This window comes from Polyergus mexicanus, unplaced genomic scaffold (assembly GCF_030449975.1).
Source record: "Polyergus mexicanus isolate NDT 795.1 unplaced genomic scaffold, iyPolMexi1.0 SCAF_6, whole genome shotgun sequence".
Taxonomy (NCBI): domain Eukaryota; kingdom Metazoa; phylum Arthropoda; class Insecta; order Hymenoptera; family Formicidae; genus Polyergus; species Polyergus mexicanus.
Genome location: NW_027223326.1, coordinates 3,816,357 through 3,832,721, shown reverse-complemented (window position 1 = coordinate 3,832,721; position 16,365 = coordinate 3,816,357). Strand labels below are relative to the sequence as shown.

Here is a 16,365-nt window from a genome sequence, read left to right as displayed (position 1 = left end):
TTTGTGAAGTTCTTGTATTGTTCGTAGATAAATTTGAACTTCACGTTGGTCAAAACTTGTCATGTTGCATTGCATTGTCAAATTAATATCTATCAATATTTCACAAAATTGTTATTTTTATGTAAACCAAATATTACAATTTAAATGTATTTAATGTTGATGACATTTTTTGGCAGCTCCCAAGATAATGGTTGATAAAATTTTACAGATTTTCAATTCATATCACAATAGAATACGATTCACGTGCGAGTTAGAGGATAACCAATGTCTTAGCCTATTATGTGATTTTCTATTTCTCATTTAAATAGATGAAAAAATTTATAAAGTTAAATTGCAGATTGGTAGCGCCGATAATCCCTTTCTCTCGCTTTCTCTCACTCTCTGTAAATATTGCCAATAATATTCAACTCTGGCTGCGTGATACCGATCTCGCAATCCTCGGCAGTCCTTTTGTCGCGATCATCTCTCTAGAGTATGTCCACCTCTACAATTTATCTATATCTGCAGACAGCGAAATTAAGCAACGACGAAACATCACCGGAAAAAGTCATCGTCACCATGTTGGCGGAAAAGAACCACATATCTTGCTATTCGTTTGCTTCGCGTCTATCGTTCCGACGAAAGAAATAATTCGTACCGGTTTTAGCATCCCAAACCAACTAAGAATTTATAAGGGGAGAGATAAGTCGATACGGTTTATCTATTATCTATCTATAAGGCTATCTTCCGTTATCCTGTCAATGTCAAAATCATTGGTTTTTTTAACCCGTTGATATGACGGTCTTTGCCTTTCGCGATGATTAGCAGCAAATTAATGCACATAAAAACCGAATAAGCTATCAAATTTTGATGGAAAATATTATTATTTGGAAATATTATATATTTCTTTCTCTAGTATTAGTCACTCTTGGTATATTCAGAGTAGACATCAAAGCTCGTCATAATGTTTGTGTAAAAGAGAGAAAGAGAGCGAAAAAGAAAGTGTATGCGTATGCGTATGCATGTGTATATACGTCTCTCCTTCCCTCCTGCCCTCCTTACTCTTCCTTTGTCTCTCTCTCTCTCTCTCTCTCTCTCTCTCTCTCTCTCTCTCTCTCTCTCTCTCTCTCTCTCTCTCTCTCTCTCTCTCTCTCTCTCTCCCCTCTCCCTCTCCCTCTCCCTCTCCCCCCCTCTCTCTCTGTCTCTTTCTTTCTTTTACGCACATACTCCGCCATACACATAGCGTGTAGCAATCAGCTGATTGCAGTATCCGACGACCGGTGATTCGGAACAACTTTCGCTAAAGTGACGTTATTTTAAGAAATGCGTATTCCTGACATAATTCTAAGACATTTTCTTCTTTGTCAAAATTTTATTTAAAGCATAATTTTATGTTATAAGATAAAATAGTTAGCGACTCATGCGGTGGTAATCATACGTCGGACGGTCAGCTGCGGCGCGCCGCGCCTGCCTGCCGTCTGTACTTGACGCGTGATTTGCTAAGTATTTTTGCTTATAACTCAAAAATTATGCTTCAATTCAAATTTTGGTAAAGGAAAAATCGTCTTAGAATTGTATCAGGAATACGTCATTTTACGGACGGAAGGTTGTTCCGAAACATCCTGTATAAACCTAACAAGAAGGTTAGAAATAAATGAAATAGCGTATTCATCAATGAAAAATAACGAATATTGCTTATATAAAATTTATGTCCTATGGCCGTTAGTAATTTATGTGTAGTTTTAGTTAGGTTTCTTAAACATACAAAAATTAATTCTCCATCTCAACCAGTAGCGTAGATAATTATTTAAATATTATTTACTTTGTTGCATAAGTATTTAAATACTATTTACTTTGTTGCATTCGTTATAATATATTCGCGTATTAAGTCCCATTGATTGTTTTAAATGGAGCAATGTGCTGACAATGTTTAGTGATTTTTATAAACGAAAATGACATACAATATCATGAGTACGAATCTTGAAATGCACAAAAAGATTTTCAAAAAAAGGAATCTTTAGTCACTAGGGATGATGAAAATGGTATACAAAACCGAAAATAAAACACGTATAAAGTTTGAAGAATTGTTCAAATTCAAAACGAAATTCAAGTGGTGGAACGTCGTATACATAATTCTTCTTTACACGAGCATTTTGTATGCCTCTTTCAATTTTACATTGTTCGAAGATCTCAGGACTACCATTTGAAGTGAGTATTCTTTATTGCAAACTCCATTAATTCGAATTTTTAACTTACGGGGAAAGATATTTAAATAACAAAAATAAATTAAAAAAAAATGAAACTAATTGTTTTTTAAAATACTTTTTGATATAAATATATGTAACGAATATATGTAAATATATGTAACAATTTCACATATGTAACAATTTGATTAAAAATGTATTATGCGTTTATTAAGAATGCCGTAGTTGCCAACTGTTGAAATCGACATTGACTGACTGAAAGATAATTACGATTAAATTTATGTGATAAAAGAAAAACGCGATAAAAGCAGGCAAGCTAATACTTTCATTTCTATTGTATAATTTTGATTCCATTGCAGACAACGCATCACTTGCGTCAATTATCACAAAACAAATTGTGAATATTTGGCTTCATTTTGATATACCAAACTTGAAAAAATACCATATTGATTCATTTTATAAACAACTAGATATAATCTTTTTATAATTTTTTGTCTTATATTTAATAAAAGTTATAATTTTTAATAGCGTTTTATAATAGACTTATTGTACAGGTCATCGATATACGATGTCCGCGCGAAATACGTACAATTACATTATTAATTATGCATAATTTCATAAATATATTATTTAATTTGGCTGGTTCTTCTTATTCCAAGTAATTATTATGTGTATGATATAAGCAGTGGGCATTAATGCCGGTATTCATCGTTTTTGGACTCATTGAGCTTACAAAGCAAAATGGCCGCTTAGAATTATATTTCTTATTTGCTATTCCTCGGCTGGCTAGATAAATAAGTTTTTAAGTTTGTTTTTTCGTTTTCTTTCAGAAAGAAGAAATTTCTCTTTAGAATAATTTTTTTTTAGAATAATTTTTATGATTGGGTATGAGATTATAGAGTGTATCACACACAGATATAGATACCGATCCGCATAACAGCAACAGGGAATTTTTTTTCTCCCATTGGCTGGTTGATGATGAAGAAGCATCCAGACGTGATTCGAAAGGGTCGTCAGATCGATATGAGTGATATATTATATTATGGATTCTGTCGCCGCGTTTGATTGCAAGTAAATCTGTGTATGCTAGAGATGTTAATTATTTCACATTATGTCGAAATAGTTATTTAAAAAGCAAAATGGAATTTTATTTGTGGAGTTTATTTACATTTAAGATATAACATACATAAAGATGCATTTATTTACATTTATACATATAATTTATCTTGAAAATGCATCTATTATTTTGATACAATATTTTAGCAATTTTTTCTTCTAGAAATTTTTATAGTTTTGTATAAACTTTCTTTTTTGTCAAGAATCTTTTGCAAGATGAGCGATTTTATATAACGAGAATTTGTGTGAGTGTGTGTGTGTACATGTATACTGACTAATTTATGTTTCTTTGTAGATATTTCTCGATACTATATTTATTTTTACCTATCTGTTGCCGGTAATGGTGCCTGTTTACGGATGGAATGAAACCTGGTCCAGAACTTTCATGTCGCAGATTACACGTATTGTCGATTTAAATTGCATACGGCTCAGTGTTAATAGTGGTTCACATCTGGGATTCAAAGCCATACAATGCGTAAGCAAATAAATACGTTCGAAATTATACGAACGTATTTATATAAACTTGACTGAAAGAAATTTTAGTGTCTTTTTATCGCACACGAATAGTTTTATACGATTTATTTTAATAACAGATATATAAATCCGACGGAAAACAAATTCATCGGCTTTCTATGGTTCGATGAGAGCGGGCACAATTATCATCACGTGTTTCCATGAGATTACAAAGCGGCTGAATTAGGTAATTGCATGTTCAATTTCACTACGATATGTATCGATATCTTCGCAAAAATCGGTTAGGTGTACGATCTCAAACAACCATCTGAGGAACTTGTAAAAACTGTCGTAATGAAAAGAAATGATAGGAATTATTCGCTACGGCAAAGTATCGTCACATCCAAACAGTAAAATTGATTAACAAAAATAAATATTTTCTTTATTTTTCTTCGGAATTCAGCAACAGATCATCCGATTAAAATGATGTAGAACTTTATCATCAACAAATTTATCAGATTAAAAAAATTTTTTTATTTGTTTACAACAAATATTATTAATGTTAAAAAATTTTCTTTAGAATAAAGAATATTCAAATAGTCATATATTTTTTTCAATGAAACAGATTATGTTAAAAAAAAAATTATTTAATTTTTGTTTAAGCTTTAATACGAAACATAATTTTCTTTCATTCTTTCTTCTTACATTAATTTAGTAACTAATTTTGCAGTATGTCTGTTATCTTTTTTTAATCGCATGTCTTTTATAACAAAATGCAATGCGCTCGTTACTAATAGCCTCGCTATCATCCTCGGAAAAACTAAGGTTATATAAAAGAAGATTAATGGGCATTGCACAATGCTAGGCGATAGCGATAACGATAGCGATAGTACAGAAAATAGAAACAGAAAATTCCAACACTAGGGAATGCATATGCCAATGCAGAATGAAACACGAAACAGGCAACAAAATTTCTGACGAGTTGGAATTCTGTATCTATTGCCTTGTAGCCAAGCAATCATAGCGTTCAGATTTTTTCCGGGACGCGCGTTTCCAGTTTTGAATGTTTCAAGTCTACCATATTTTTAGATTATATTTTGACTGTGATATCTGATTTTGATCAACTGAAAAATCACCGAAAACGTCTCAGAAATAGATAATGATTATGAGATCAACTTTCAAGAAGAAGAACAATTCGATGTATGAATGTTATGACAACGTTGTGAATGATAGTCATAAATATGGTGACGAACTTTTAATCGATCTTGTGCGATCTCGTCTTTATCTCTATGATAAAACACAAAGAAATATAAGGATAAAAATAAAAAAATACATGGAGAAAGATAGCTGGCATTTTGAATATTACAGGTAAGTTAATTATAATTTAAAATATTTGTTTATTAGTGTTCTTTATTTCACAACTTATTTAATATAAATTGTTTACTAAATATATTTAACTCTGCTTTATGCATGTATGAAACCATTTATCATTATCTCCATACATTTCCTTTCATGTAGTTAAATAATAATGTGTATTTATCTAACAAAATGTAACACACAAGACTCATACGGCACAGAACATTTCAATTACATTGCAGTAATGTTAAACAACATATAATTATAATATTTCATGAGAATGTGACAGCAACATTCCAAAGGCATTACAAAAAACAATTTTCGGTAATCGCTAGTTCGTACGTTTACCGCTATGCGGCGCGCATTGCATTATCTATTCCGCATTTAAGTTTCAATCATGATGATTATATAAAGCTTGCAAAGAGCGGCTAGTAACATTAAAGTAGGGATGTTCGATTCTTCCAAAAGAGTTGATTCTTGAATTGATCTTGAATCGGTTTCTCGAGGATTGATTCATTTAAAAAATCGACTCCAAAGAATCTATCTAATATGAATCGATCTAAAAAAATCGTTGAAATTTCAAATTATTAATTATTTTGAAAAGAGTGTTTTTAAAATATAATTATATATATCTATATTATATTAAATTTAAAAATATAATTAAAAATTGTAGCCGCGCCTTCGATTTACACGTCCACATTAACAGAATTTATTTGTTTCGCCGATCGGAGAGATAGGACGTAATTGATTTGTCCGGGTTTAGTTTGTTGAACAGTATTTATTCCTTTCGACAACAACTCCCGGACCGTCTTAGGTAATCGCACGCGACAGCAAGATATGAGCGGACACACGAATTATCGTTTAATTATAACTTTATGAGCGTGAGGCGTTCGGTGTGCTCCCGGTGAAGGCTTGCGACGAAGTGTCTTAACGAAAAACCTTCTCTTCGATCCACGTACAATAGTCCTGGTTGATACGGGTACTACAAAAAATGAGGAATTTCGATCGTTCGATTCCGAGAGCCAATCGGCTATCGACAACGAGGTGTTTGTCAGAATCGAACGATACGAAGAAACCGCAAACACGGAATGAAAACAAGGCTTCGCACGTAACGTCTCGCTTTAGAACGTTCGAGAAACGAAATTAATAATATAGTTTATAAAACGCTTACTTTCTTGAACATCCCGCTCGCCTCGTATACCGGGTAGGTTACGAAATAACTGGTTAAATCCTACCACTATAATCGATACACGACATCTTAATGATAATTCTCGATCAGACGGTCCGAAGAGCTCTACAGCAAATTTTTCAACATACAATAATAGGAAAGAGTACAGATAAAGATCATCGAAATACATGAATCAACTTAATCAGTAAATCTTAGCATAGGGTTATTTACATAAGCGTTCTTAGAGTAGATATATGTACATATACAGAGCGTGACGATAATTAAAGTCAAACTTAATTATTAACGCATAAAGAAAACGCAAGTTAATTTAAGAGCCAGTGTCACTTGATATCGGTAGCTGACAGATCTGCGTTATTGGTCGCTTTAGAGTGGTTTTGGCAGTACGCAATGTAACTACTCGGACATGCCCATCCGATCCCGGATGTACGTCTAATATTCGGGCAAGTTCCCATTTCGAAGGAGGTGCCAAATTATTTTTCAACAATACCAGCTCGTTAATTTTGAGCTCCGGTTTGTTTTCTTGCCATTTACGCCTTTGTTGCAATGTATGCAAATAATCAGAAGACCAAGAACGCCAGATCTGCTCTAAAATCGCACGCACTTGCTGCCATCGAGACAGCCGATTCGAATCGATATCTAAAACAGATTCTTCAGGCGGACTTACTAACGGGCGACCGACTAAAAAATGACCCGGAGTTAACGCGGAAAAGTCATTCGGATCATCATGTAACGCGGAAATCGGGCGGGAATTTAGGCAAGCCTCGATTTGACACAGCAGCGTAGCGAACTCGATCTGCGATAATGTTCGGGAACCAATCGCTCGTTTCAAATGAAACTTTAATCCTTTGACACCGGCTTCCCAAAGTCCGCCGAAATGCGGAGCAGAGGGAGGTATAAAATGCCATTTTACGTTATCATTAGCGATAGCGTCTTGTATTTGAGGGTCAGCGACAAGTCGCTGAAAGGTAGTGTTTAATTCGCGGTCCGCGCCTTGAAAATTAGTGCCGTTATCACTGTACATGTCGGATGGAAGACCGCGACGGCTTGCAAATCTCCGAAAGGCGGAGAGAAAACCGTTAGTAGCGTAATCATCTACGTATTCTAAATGGACGGCCTTTGTCGAGAGACAAATAAAAACGGCAACATAATATTTTTTGGATCGTTGACCGCGGCCGACTGACGGAATAATATTCATCGGCCCAGCGTAATCGACGCCTGTGTGCGAGAACGGAGCCGAAGGCGTGACGCGGGGCTGGGGGAGATTCCCCATCAGCTGTTGCGAGGTACGTGCGCGTTCGCGTACGCACTTTACACAACTACGTATAAGAGATTTTACACTGGTGCGCGCTGAAATTATCCAATAATTTTGGCGTAAAATTCTTAACATCAATTGAGTGCCTCCATGAAGAGAGGCTTTATGAGCTTGAGCGATTAATAAATCCGAAATTCGATGTTTCGGTAAAATTATAGAGTGCCGTTCATCATAACTGAGTGACGAATGGTCAATCCGCCCGCCAAGGCGAATTAATTTATCTTTCCCGAGAAAGGGATAAAGCGATAACAAAGAACTGGATCTTGTTTGTGCTTTTGGAAAAGAATGACCTTCGTCGATAGCTAATTGATTGATAACGCGCATGGCTAAATACGGAGCTGGAGCAGTACCGTATGTAACTGTAAGCAATCGATAAGATTGTATCGGAGAATTAATATTAGATCGCCAAAAAATCCGCAAAAAATCGACATCGTCCTGATGAACGCGGATCTGTCGAAACATCTTTTCGATATCGGCGGTGTACACATAACGAAATTGACGCCAACGAAGGATAATTGAGGACAAATCGCGTTGTAATTTAGGCCCGGTCATTAAATGATTATTTAATGTAGAACCATTGCTCGTTTTGCACGACGCGTTAAATACTACGCGAAGTTTCGTCGTGCTGCTAGACTCGCGTAGTACCGGATGATGCGGTATATACACCGCTTGGTTAAGCGTCGGATTTTCGTCGGAGACAGATTCCATATGACCCATACATTGATATTCATTTAAGAAAGAATGATAGGGTTTCGCGAGATCCGGATTTTTTCGTAGGCGTTGTTCTAATTTCGAATAAAGAAGCGCGGCAGTTTCGCGCGAAGCTCCTATATCGAGCGGAGGGTTGGTTTTAAATGGTAACCGTATTATATAGCGGCCGTCTTCGGCACGCTGATGCGTTTCGATAAAATGTTGTTCGCATTTTTTATCTTCTTCCGACAGCTGAATTTCGGAAGAAATTTCCTCGATCTCCCAAAACTTTTGAAGGAGAGAATCGAGCGAAGGAATTGTTACGCAATTTAATGAAGTCGCGGAATCGGTAATTGAATTAGAAGTGCCGGTAGGACCGGATAATATCCACCCTAAAGCAGTAAGCTGGGCCGTCGGAGTTCCGGTCGGACCATGTTTTACCCTTTGCTTTAATAACGATCCATATAAATCTGATCCTATGAGCAGATGGATCGGATGATTGCTAAACGGATCCGGATCCGCGAGAGATAATTTCCGTAAATGCGGCCAATAATCTACGGTTTTAGTCTTTGAGCCAACGTATGACGTAATTTTTTGATATACGAAAGCAGTCAAAGAAAAGGTTGAGGAACCTCGCCCATTACAAGACTCGAGAGTAAGAGACACCTGAGATTTCGCTACGCCACTGTATCGTTCGCCGAAACACTGTACGTGGAGGCTTGCGCGAGAACGTTTCGTGCGCATAGTTTGACACAACGATTCCGAAATAAAGCTAACAGCCGAGCCTTGATCTAACAACGCACGAACTTTAAATTTACGTCCTTCGATGGTACGAAGTATTACCCATGCGGTGGCTAGTAACACGTTCGGCGGATTTTTCAGCGGCGAATGAATCGTTTGAACGGAAGCGACGGCGGTCTCGTTCTTTATCTCAGGGGTGGCTGAGCCGCTCGGTTGAGCGTTAAGAGTTTTGTTTTCCAAAACAGAATTTTCACTAATCTTCTGTACTGGTATATTTGATGCACGATGCAAGAGCGTATGATGTGCTCGTCGGCACAAATTACAGCGTTTTTTACTCTTGCAAGAGGTCGGGAAATGGCCGACTTTTAAACAATTAAAGCAACATTTGTGCGATTTGAGAAACTGAGTTCTCTGTTCGACGGATTTACGTTTAAACTCGTCGCATAACATCAAATTATGATTGCCGGAACAATTCAAACATTTTTCGGTGGCTACGTTATTCACCGAGGCCCGATTAGAGCCTTTATTTTTATGAGACGAAGCATTTAACTTAGAATGATCGGTTAGTCCTCGAATTCACAGCGTCATAAAATCTCGAATCTCTTCGTACGTCGGAGATGCGGTTGATTTACCGCGTTGCAGATTCCACTCATTACGTGTGCGTGGACTAAATTTTTGCGAAACGATATAGACTAATAAGTCATCCCATTTTTCAACAGGTCTGCCTAAATTTGTTAACGCGGCTAATGACGCGGCAACGGTATCGCGTAAACCTTTGAGTTCGACAGCGGATTCCGTTTTCATAATAGGCAAATCAACGAAAGCATGTATATGCGCATGAATAATCGCGTTTTGATTATCGTACTCTTCAATAAGTAATTTCCACGCACCATCGTAATTTGCGTCTGCAATCTTAACATGATTAATTAATACAGCAGCTTCGCCCGTGATACTGGCTTTTAAATAATGTAGTTTCTGCGTATTCGACAGCGATTCTTTCGAGGCGACGAGCGATTCGAATATTCCGCGGAAGTTTTCCCATTCCGCGAAATTACCGGAAAATTTCGGCAACGGGATGCGTGGTAATTGCAATGCAACCGCACCAGACAATTCGCGAGAAGAAATGTCGCTTACCGTTGATGCCGCATTTGGGTCGCACCGGGAGAATTTACCTATCACGTCTGCGAGGTAGTCCGCCGCTTCGTGGTAGACGTCCTCGGCCGTAAAGAATTCCTCCTCGGTGAAGTATGGGACTATACGCTGTTCGTCGGCCGTTGCTATTTGCTGAAGCTGGACGTTGAGACGTTGACACCTTGCCCATAATGTCTCCAAGGCGTCCAGTCGACTCTTCGCCTTGTATTGCGTGACGTTGGCCTTGCCCATTTTCTTAAAGTTGGGGAACACTCGCTTCATCGAGCTTATTGTAATAGATTGCTCGATGAGGAGGCCCTGCAGCGAGTCCGTCATGATGGTAGTCATATAAGATGAAGCCTTTCAGCAACAATTTACCACCTGGTGGTTGTAGAGATGCTGAAGCGTGACGACTGGTCCGTCGCACGCGGATGTGCGAAGACGCACTATAATTTTCACTTAACCGTGCCGCGCGCTAAAGCGTGCGACAACTATGTGTGACTGCGGATTACGCAGGTCGCATCTGAGGTGCGGAGTGCTAAAGAGCATAAAGATTGCACTTAAGCTGTGCAAAGCGCTAAGAAGCGCGAGATTTGCGCGGCACTGCGGGTTACGCAGGACGCACTTTGAGGTGCGGAGTGCTAAAGAGCACAAAGATTGCACTTAAGCTGTGCAAAGCGCTAAGAAGCGCGAGATTTGCGCGGCACTGCGGATTACGCAGGGCGCAAATAATAATGATACGTTGTGCTTAAGAGCACAACTTTAATAATGCAAAGGAATGCAAAGTTGACTTCGCGCACTTTATTTTCCCGGAAGTCCTTTCAACGCACTCGCGTCATTATTTACGGCAGCGGAATGCGGATAGATGTTTTGATATCGCGCACCGTCTCCGTCTCGCGATAGTTTTTATAAGTGCTGTTACCTTAGCGTGTCAGCGTTCTCACTCGCACTCCGCGAACTGATTACCGAATCACTATCTGTTTTTCCAAAATCCGGCTCGAAGGACCATTTAATGTAGCCGCGCCTTCGATTTACACGTCCACATTAACAGAATTTATTTGTTTCGCCGATCGGAGAGATAGGACGTAATTGATTTGTCCGGGTTTAGTTTGTTGAACAGTATTTATTCCTTTCGACAACAACTCCCGGACCGTCTTAGGTAATCGCACGCGACAGCAAGATATGAGCGGACACACGAATTATCGTTTAATTATAACTTTATGAGCGTGAGGCGTTCGGTGTGCTCCCGGTGAAGGCTTGCGACGAAGTGTCTTAACGAAAAACCTTCTCTTCGATCCACGTACAATAGTCCTGGTTGATACGGGTACTACAAAAAATGAGGAATTTCGATCGTTCGATTCCGAGAGCCAATCGGCTATCGACAACGAGGTGTTTGTCAGAATCGAACGATACGAAGAAACCGCAAACACGGAATGAAAACAAGGCTTCGCACGTAACGTCTCGCTTTAGAACGTTCGAGAAACGAAATTAATAATATAGTTTATAAAACGCTTACTTTCTTGAACAAAAATATTTATATTATATTAAATTTAAAATATAATTATATCTTACATTAAATTTTTTAAATCAATAATAAATAGAATACAATTTTCAAAAAAATGTTATATTTTTCAAAATCACAAATATAAAAATGTCGTTTTTTTGGCAATTTTTTAGAATTTTATAGTAAAATATAAAAATATAATTACAATATAGATTCTTTGTAATGTATCTGTGATCTCTAACAAAGATTAATGATTATTTTTAGATACAAATAAATAACATAATAATAAGCAAAGCCTCACTCTTTGATTACTTTGCGACCTATAAATAAAAAGTTAGTAATTAAGCGTGAACAATCTTTTGATTTGATTAATTTCAATTAATTCAGTCTTTCAACTGCCATTATTTGGCTGTCTAAGAATTCAAAAAAAGTAATTGCTGTAGGTGATCTGGAGAAAGTCGGTTTCTATCCTCAGTTAAAATATTTCCAGCTCGTGAAAATAATATTTCAGAAAGTACCGATGTTGCAATCACGGGCAAGTATATTTTTGCAACTTTGCTAAAAATTGGATAAATCATTTTTGTACTGCTTAGACCAATAGAACATTGGATTTTCTTTTAACTTTGCCAATAGTTGATGTAAGTAATGCCTTAGATCAGTTGGCATTCCGTCTTGATTTCTTTCATCTTCATTTGCAACTTGTCCTTTAACAAGATCCTCGTAATACGTTCAGAGATCATCAGACGTGTCAGAATTCTCGACGTTTTCTTCAGTAATCGTTGTGTCACCGTCAGAAATATTCGCTTGGTCACACAAATTTCTTTCATACATTTAGCAACGTAATTGACTGCGCACATGCTACAAGTTCGTTCTGCTGAAAATGTCGCTTAAATCGAGGATCTAATATTGTTGAAACCGATTGAAATAATTCGATTGGGTGTTATATTTCCAAATCTTTTCCTGATTTGAAACTGGAGGCGATCTATTAAAGTTTGTGCAGTTGGCGTCTGCAAGTGCGTGCGAAGCGATTCAATTTTTTTTTTCAAGCAGTAGATCATTGGAATCATTTTGCTGATCGTGACATACTTTTCTCCACAGTTCTTTCGTCACTTCATTTCAATTGGTCGCAAGACTTCAAGAATTTCTTTCGTGAGTAGCAGTTTAGCTGCTGTCAACATTGGAAATGAGCTTGGGATTTTCAATCGAATTGATCCAACTGTATCCGCCAACAGAATGAAGCGTTCTAACATGATCTTTCGTAGCTTACCGGCAGCAAGGAGCGGATGTTTAAAGAAGGTTACAATCATTTTAATCTTTGTCACCAAAACTGTTGCATCATCAAAGTCCATAGTATGTGTAGCGATCAAATTTAACGTGTGAGCAAACCACGGAAGATCCCATATTATTAAATTCCAGTGTATCATAAACTGCCTTCACAATGTTTGATCCATTGTTTGTTACCATCATGACAACCTCGTCTTTATCAATGTTCCAATCATCCATTACATTTTCTATTCACTTACCTAAAACCTCAGCTGTGTGTTGTTCCGTTACTTCAGTTACACCTATCATCGTGGATTGCAGTTCGTCTTCAAATCCATAATGTGCTGTCATTCCTAAGTAACTGACGGTGTTGAGTATATCGGTCTAGAGATCAGATGCGAGCGGAATGTGCTGAACAGTATTTAGCCTATCTTCGCAACTAATGATAGATAGTTGTATTTCTCTTCTTTCTTTGTATTTCTGTATTTAGTGATCGATTTTCTTCTAGGAATATTGTACAAAAAGACAATAATTTTCATAAGGTATTTGGAACCTTCTCTTTCCACAGTATTAAAAGGCATATTATCTTTGGCGATCATGAACAATATGGTATTAATTATTCCTCCAGCCTTTGATCCTCCTTCTTCAAACGATTTGATTTAATTAAAAATTTTTCTTCAATATTTTACATTTCATTGGTATAAAATGAAGAAAAATTTTTAATTTTGGGAATTTTCGCGGTGCTTTTAGAAATGTAATGTCTTATATTTAGACATTCTTACATACGGACGCTTCTGAGATGCAGCGTCGCGCTTCTTAGTTACGTGTATCAGGTGACTCGTTGCTAACGCTTGAGCGATGAGTGGAGGGCAATAGGCGTGAGCCACGGAATCGGGCCGAAATGTGAAAATAAATCCCAGCATTGATCTTGTAATAAACCGCTTTCGCGAGGTCGTGGATAACTCGGTCGGGATCCGAGGCTCGTGAAAGGGTATCGAGAGACGAACGAAAGCAACGTGAGGTAAAATATAATTTATTGCGTGTAAGTATGTGTGTATACAGAGTGAGTGTATGTGTATAAACGCTGTATGTGTGTGAGTGTGTGTAGTTGTGTGCGAGTGAGACGATAGGCGAGCGAGTGCGTGCGCGAACGGATAATATAGAAGTATGGTGTAACAATATATCGAAAGTATGTATGTGATGCGAATGACGATATGTGTGTGACAAAATGTACTCGTGTATGTGTGAGAAGCGGAATCGGTTAGCGGTGCGGTCGTGTCGGTCGCGGTGCATCCGAATTACATGCACGTATGCGCGGCGCGGAGCGCGATTTCGGCGGTTCGATATAATATCGATTACGCTAGCGGATCGTGATTTCGGCAGAGGCCGCTAACTATCAGGCGATAATTTCGGTCGGGCCAGTGGGCGGTCCTTAGACGCGCCTGTATCGATTCGGTTGCGTCGATCGATGTCGCGGCAGGATTAGATCCTCCCCTTGAGCGGGACTTAGCGCGCCGTATTAATGGCAAGTCCGATTTCGTAAATGGCGGTCGCGGAATTACTGTCCGTTCGTGACTAGCGTTTTTATCGTTTTGTCCGGGATAGTCTGTCCGTGGAATTCAGGAGTGCAACGGCCGACAGGAACACCCGTCAATGGCAGGGAACTCTCTACCACTGGTTGATCGCTGTTGCACTTAGGTGGACGGATTGTTCGAGGCGTCGAGAACTCTCAGCGGAGGTTGAGTACGCCCAACCCCGTTTTCCTCTTTTCGTAATAGATCGGAAGGATCGCTCTTGGAGATGCCGCAAACTCTCGGCGGAGGCTGGGTATTCCCAACCCCGTTTTCTCTCTCTTTAAGCGGTTATAGGATCATAGCGGATTTCCAGGCGTTTTACAGACTCTGGCGGTTGCGGAAGATCTGGTCTTGAGATGTAAAACGTGCCCTATTTATACCGCTTTTCCGGCTGGTGCGCGTGCGTAATATGCCTTAATGTTTAAGGCATATTATTTAACGGTGAACCGCTGCGCGCGACTTGGGTGGTTTCGGGAATGGTCGGTACGGTTACCCGAGCGCGGCGACGGTTCCGGGTAAACACGCGGCTTAAGGAGATCCAATATTACCGACAGAACGCGAATATTCTTTATTTTGCAAAATCTTTTTGTTGATTATAGATATCAACAAATCCTTTTCCACAATTAAGGTACACATAATAACGGAGTGCGGAGTTTAACATTTCATATGAAAAGTTTAAAAAAATGAGAAAATTACAGTTTTGTTATCGGCTTCTGCGTCAACATTTACTTAATATAACAAATGTATAATCTACACGTGCCTAATCAGTAAACTCCGCACTCGGCATTTCATCAAAGAGTATAAGTGAACTTAGAGAAGTGAGTTTAGAAGCTTTATAAAAAAGATTTTGCAAAATAAAATTTTCGTGCATATGTGTGTGTGCGAGATGGAGGCTCAAGAGTAAAACAGAGCAGTAGATTAGTTGCGTGATGTCGCGATAGACGGAGCTGTAATCTTACACGACAAGGACAGACATAATCGTACTACCTTTGTCTCTTTCATGCGTGTAGAGTAATATACATGTACGCACTAACATTATTGCAGTATCTTTTTTCTTTCGATCATACGCTCTGTCTCTTTCTAATCGCTCGCTCGCTATGTACAACGTATCGCTTAGCTTCATGCTCCTCGCATATTCACTTACGCGTTCACTCGCGCTTCTCTCTCTCTCTCTCTCTTTTCCTTCTGCTCGTTCATTATTGTATATTGTATTCTTTTATTCTCATTATTATATTCTTTTATTTGCTCAATTTTTATTCTTTCTATTCTCGTCTCCCTACATGAAAATAAATAAATTTATTTATTTATGTTTATTTGATACATCATAAATGAGATACACAAGTTATTTTCTTTTTCTATTTAACTATAGTTAAATACAACACATGTACATACAAAAATACACATAATTAAATACTTTTTCTATTTATGACATACACAATATCTCATTTATGTTGTATAAAATAAAGACGAATAAATTAATGTATTATTATGTAGGAAGACGAGAATATAGAAAGAATAAAAGTCAAAGAAATAAAAGAATATAATAATGGGGATGAAAGAATACAATAAAGAACGAGGAGCAAGCGAGATGACAAACATCAAAGAGTTCCGAAGTCTCGTTCGCGAGGCTCTCTTTATCTATAATATCTCGGGTTACATATCGTTCGTAAAATTTCCGTTTTTCGTATTTTATCGATATCAAAATAATTCTAATAGATTAATGAGATTCTTGCGATTAAACTAATACTAAACATGACATAAATCGGATAATTTTTAATCAATTATGTTATTAAAATTATGATTACTTATTTCATTTAAAATAATCGGATTTATATCGTATTTGGTGTCATTTT

General features: G+C 37.7%; 2 protein-coding genes and 1 pseudogene across 2 annotated transcripts; 1 reads left to right on the top strand and 2 right to left on the bottom strand.

Moving 5' to 3' along the window:
* Nucleotides 1-1,563: 1,563 nt before the first annotated feature.
* LOC138934295 (acyl-CoA Delta-9 desaturase-like) lies at nt 1,564-4,166 on the top strand (annotated as a pseudogene).
* A 2,438-nt stretch (nt 4,167-6,604) lies between these two features.
* On the bottom strand, nt 6,605-9,490 carry LOC138934294 (uncharacterized). Its single transcript, XM_070297921.1, has one exon. The coding sequence runs from the start codon at nt 9,488-9,490 to the stop codon at nt 6,605-6,607; it is 2,886 nt and encodes a 961-aa protein (XP_070154022.1).
* Nucleotides 9,491-9,616: 126 nt separating this feature from the next.
* LOC138934293 (uncharacterized) lies at nt 9,617-10,507 on the bottom strand. The gene has a single exon (XM_070297920.1). It carries the CDS (start codon nt 10,505-10,507, stop codon nt 9,617-9,619), a length of 891 nt encoding a protein of 296 aa, XP_070154021.1.
* Nucleotides 10,508-16,365: the final 5,858 nt, after the last annotated feature.

Coding starts and splice junctions, on each gene's coding strand:
- LOC138934294 (XM_070297921.1), bottom strand. CDS start 9,490: ATGTTATGCGACGAGTTTAAACGTAAATCCGTCGAACAGAGAACTCAG.
- LOC138934293 (XM_070297920.1), bottom strand. CDS start 10,507: ATGACGGACTCGCTGCAGGGCCTCCTCATCGAGCAATCTATTACAATA.